The following is a 5,475-nucleotide window of genomic DNA, read 5'->3' on the forward strand; positions in this document are numbered from 1 at the left end:
CTCTTTACCAACACCAATCAGTTTCTTCTTATTATTGTAAATTCTTGCTTCACCTTTTGTGAAAGTAACAACATTACCATGTTCGGTTATCTTTTTGACTGACAGCAAATTCCTACGTCCCGTAGGAACAAAAAATACATTTTTCAACTTACATGAATTGCTGATGCCTTTGTCACAAAAGATTTTTCCATGAATTGTACCAATTCCAATGGCATACATTGCCTCTCCCTCCTTGGCAACTGATATAGGGATAGGGTTTTTCAATTTCACATAGTTCTCAAAGTGTGCATTGGTGTTGACAATATGATCCGTGCAGCCAGAGTCAACATAAAAAATCAACTGATTCTCATACTGGACCACTGAATGTGCTGTCTCATCTTCACATATCTATTTGTTTACAAGAAACACATCTCTTGGAGACCAAAACTTTTGTTTTTAAAAATTACGATGTATACAGACGCGATTTTAGCGATGGTTTAATAGCATCTGGTGGGGTTTGTATTTTAGTTCACAACACTTGCTATTCAAAGCAGATCAATATAACATCAAATTTGCAGTGCGTTGGAGTTCAGATAAAATTTCCAAATATTCCTAGACCTGTTACTGTCTGTAACATCTATACACCACCCCAATCGTATCACTATACTGAAGCCGATTTAGTCAATATTCTTCATCAGTTACCCTCTCCGTTTTTCATATTGGGCGATTTTAACGCCCACAATCCTCTATGGGGTGATAGGAAGATTGACACTCGTGGAAAAGAATTGGAAAAATTTGTGAGTAATTCTCTTGATGTTCATCTTTTGAATACAGGGGAACCCACTCACTATAATCTGACACATAACTCTCTTTCTTGCATAGATCTTTCTTTTTGCTCTTCCGACTTATTTCCGGATACAACATGGACGGTCACTGATGATCTCTCGTCATCTGATCATTATCCTATACTTATATCCTATCAGGCTCCTTCCATTTCTCCCATGCCTTCTGATACGGTGATTTGGAACTTTGACAAGGCAAACTGGGAGTTATATCAGTCTAGTATAGATTTTGATTCAGTCACATTGATATGTGACGGCGATAATGAACCTGACATAGACAATGTTATTTCTGTAGTTAACCGTGCAATACTTCATGCAGCTGATCTTGCAATTCCTAAAAAACGGTTACCAACTAACAAATTCCCTATTCCATGGTGGGACGACGAGTTGAAGGCCGCTATCAGGAATAGGCGTAAATGTCTTAGATTGGCCAGAAGACACCCCACTCTCGATAATACCATCGCATTCAAGCGGGCTAGGGCTGTTGCCCGTCAAATGATGAAACGCAAAAGACGGGAGGGTTGGTCGAATTTTGTTTCCTCTATCGACAGTTCCACTACACCTGGTGAGATGTTCCATAAGATGGGTAAGTTGCGGGGGAAGTATACTCCCCGTCATATTAAGGCTTTGCGGGATCTTTCTGATCCCACTAAGTTATTATTTGACTCTGCCTCCATGTCTAACACGTTGGTCACTCATTTTACCAATGTTTCATCTAACAATAATTACTCAGATGTATTTTTGAGCCACAAGGAACAATGTGAAGGTAATGTCATTCCGATAGATACCCAATATGATGCTGAGTATAATTCTCCATTCGCTTATGATGAAATGATCTCCTCTCTTATGTCTTGCTCGTCCAAAGCAGCAGGCCCAGACGGTATATCCTTCATTATGATTCAAAAGCTACCTACGTCTGCATTGGACAAGCTATTAGAGATTTATAACTTCATCTGGGTAAGTGGTTTATTTCCTTCCAACTGGAGGGAAGCTTTGATAGTTCCTCTCCTTAAACCTGGTAAAGATGCTACTTGTTGCTCTAGTTATAGACCTATTTCACTATTGAATTGCCTAGGTAAAGTTTTGGAGAAAATGGCAAATAAGAGGTTGTCTTGGACGGTGGAAAAACTTGGTTTTCTTAATCCCCGGCAAAGTGGTGGCCGCCAAAAGAGATCCACCATTGACAATCTCTTGTTATTAGAGAATGAGGTCACCAAAGGCCTTTTAAATAAGGAAAATACAATTGGAATCTTCTTCGACATTCAAAAGGCCTTTGACCTTACGTGGAGATATAAGATCCTCAAAACCTTGCATTCGTTTGGTGTGAACGGTAACCTTCTGAGATATCTCTCACTTTTCTTATCTGGAAGGACAATACGTGTGAAATGCAATGGATTAATTTCAGTGAAAAAAAGTCTAGATAATGGTATACCCCAAGGGAGTTCGTTGAGTCCCTTGCTCTTTATTTTGTTTATGAATGATGTTTTTGACACCATAAAGTTGCCTATTAGAAGTGTTCTCTTTATAGACGATCTCTTGATAATTGCAAGAGGTAAAACTGTGAACAATATTGTCCCCCGCTTACAATCTACTTTGAATCTTCTGAAAAATTGGGCTGACCTAAATGGGGTAACTTTCTCACCTGAGAAATCGATTTGTGTTAACTTCAATAGGTTACGTAATAGTACTACACCTGTTCTTACCTTTGCTGGTCGCCAGCTTAACTTTTCAAACACAACTAAATTTCTCGGTCTCATATGGGATAGCAAATTGACCTGGGTTCCCCATATTAACTATACCAAAGAAAAAGCCCTAAAAGCTCTCAATGCACTAAAGATGGTATGTAACAAAAACATCGGTATCCATTCAGCCAGCCTCATTAGATTTTACAAATCCTATGTTCTTCCCATTTTAGATTATGGTTCGGCGGTCTACGGTTCGGCTAAAGATCACGTCCTGTCAAAGTTGAACCCTGTCCATCACGCGGGTATAAGAATTGCTACAGGTGCCTACCGGACCAGTCCAGTTCCCAGTCTATATGTGGAATCGGACATTCCCCCGTTGTTTATCAGACGCATGAAACTTGTCATGAACTATGTTACAAAGATCTCCGCTTGTCCGCTTAATCCCGCTCACAAAATCCTCCTCCAGGATGTTCCAAATCTTTTATTTCAAACAACCAAGAAACCGCTGCCATTAGCTTGTCGTTTTCGCAAGTTAGATGTATTCGCGTCTCACCTGTCAACCTGTAAAATCGAGCCTTACCTTCCGCCTGTTCCACCATGGTCTGTTCCTTTCCCTTCTGTTGACTGTACTTTATCAGCCTCCAACAAATCTGATACTTCAGCGGTGATTTTCCGAAAAGAGTTCATGGATGTCATCAACAACGTGTACAAAGACCATACACTCTGTTTCACTGACGGTTCAAAAACTGTCGACTCTGCTAGTTGCGCATATAGTATAGGTGATGAAGTGTGTTCCATCAAACTAAGTCCTATTATATCGATCTATACTGCTGAATTACTCGCCATTGTGCAGTGTATGGAAAAAATCACTCAGTTACCTTCGCCTTCTCCTCAATATCTAATTGTAAGCGACTCTAAAAGTTCCCTGTGTGCTATCAAGAATGTAAAATCCAACAACAATCCTTTAGTAAATCGCATATACCAACTGTGGCTACAACTGAAATCGGTTGAGGTGATTCTACGCTTCCTTTGGTGTCCATCGCATTGCGGTATAACAGGAAATGAAGTAGTTGACAGGGCGGCTCAATCTGAGAATCACAACTCTGAACTCCGCGTAGCGAACACGCGAAGCCCCCGGGGGGTGGAGGGGGGCGAAGCCCCCCTCCCGAGCACGAAGTGCGAGACAATATTGTGAAACACAAGTCAAACACAAAAGACAAAGAACATTAAAGGCACTTAAGACTGGAATAAAATGAGATATATAAAAAAAACTTACCTACCGTATAAAATCTGAGCTAAAAAAATAAAATATATACCTATGTTATTGAAATATACCTGCGATGATTAGAATTGAATTACATAATGATCACTCCCAAATATCACAGAAGAACTCATCAAAGTTATAGTATATACGCTTTTCTCTTTAAGGTATTTACCATGTAGATTACATAATGATCACTCCCAAATATCACAGAAGAACTCATCAAAGTTATAGTATATACGCTTTTCTCTTTAAGGTATTTACCATGTATCTTTTAAATTGGTTTACTGACAGATATCTCTTTTATTTTCGGGTATTTTGTTATACATGGCAATAGCGAAGTAATTTGGGCCGTTTCTCGAACTGTTTACCTACTCGATGAAATTGAGGTACCAAGTCGGTTTTATTTCTGGTATCGTGACTATGTACATGTACGTTACTAAATGATGTATACTGATTTAAGTTGTTTTTAACGTACATAACGCACTGCAAGATAAAGAGTGATGGTAAAGTTAAGATTTCCAAATCAATAAAAGAAGGTTTCAGATGACTATTAAAAGGGAGTCCAGCAATTATGCGAACAGCCTTTTTTTTGTAATATAAAAAAATGCCGAAAAACGCTGAAATTCTGTTTCGTGTTAATATAGGCCGGGCGGTGCTGCGAACTCTTGACGTTCGCGCGCCTCCCGGCGCGCTTGATAGTTCTAGAGCTCTAGATGTATGGCCCCATAAGAGTAACCCATAGGTCAGTAACGAATGAAACAGCCCATAGTAGGCATTTTTTATTGTTGGAAATGATACTTCTCTTTTAAGTCGGTACAGGAGAAATAGGCGACTATTCAGCTTATCTGACACACTATCAATATGATGGGAAATGATACTTCTCTTTTAAGTCGGTACAGGAGAAATAGGCGACTATTCAGCTTATCTGACACACTATCAATATGATGCTGCCAAGGGAAATGATACTTCTCTTTTAAGTCGGTACAGGAGAAATAGGCGACTATTCAGCTTATCTGACACACTATCAATATGATGCTGCCAAGTCAGGTGTGGGTCAACAAGTAAGCCAAGAAGTCTCACCTGGGATGGATTGTCAGATAAATCGATAGGACGCAAAGAGAAGGTAATTTGATGAGTTTTACTGTGATTCAGATGGAGTCTGTTGGAATCGAACCACACCTGCGCACCACCAACCAATTCACGGCTCATTACAAGGACCGACTCCAAGCTAGAACCGCTAACAAATAAGGTCGAATCATCAGCAAATAGCATACCCTTGGCGTTCTGGGGCAAATTTGCTGGAAGGTCGTTAATATACAGTAAAAATAAAAGCGGTCCCAAGATTGAGCCGGTTGGGATACCTGTTACTATGTTACGAGGAGTGGACTTTTCGCCATCAAATTGAACTTGTTGTTTTCTATCTACGAAGTATGATTTTAATAATTTTATGCTGGTGACGTCGAATTTATAGTGTTTTAATTTATTCAGCAGAATATTGTGGTTCAAACATTCAAAAGCTCGTGAGAGGTCACAAAGAGTAGCATGAAGATATTGTTTGTTATTGAATGCTGCGGCTATAAATTTATTAAAAAAATTAACAGCATCCGTTGTTGATAGAGATTTCCGGAATCCGAATTGGTTAGGGGAAAAGAGTCCAAAATAATTCAAAAAAGAGACTATTTGCTCGGCAATTAATTTTTCAAAA

General features: G+C 39.3%; 1 protein-coding gene across 1 annotated transcript; it reads left to right on the forward strand.

Annotated features, from left to right (window-relative positions):
• The first annotated feature begins 396 nt into the window (after nucleotides 1-396).
• On the forward strand, nucleotides 397-3,445 carry LOC113469049. Its single transcript, XM_026826458.1, has 2 exons — nucleotides 397-1,778; nucleotides 2,737-3,445. Exons 1-2 carry the CDS (start codon nucleotides 981-983, stop codon nucleotides 2,788-2,790), a joined length of 852 nt encoding a protein of 283 aa, XP_026682259.1. The 5' UTR covers nucleotides 397-980; the 3' UTR covers nucleotides 2,791-3,445.
• Nucleotides 3,446-5,475: the final 2,030 nt, after the last annotated feature.

This window comes from Diaphorina citri, unplaced genomic scaffold (genome assembly GCF_000475195.1).
Source record: "Diaphorina citri unplaced genomic scaffold, Diaci psyllid genome assembly version 1.1 scaffold936, whole genome shotgun sequence".
NCBI classification, from domain to species: Eukaryota; Metazoa; Arthropoda; class Insecta; order Hemiptera; family Psyllidae; genus Diaphorina; species Diaphorina citri.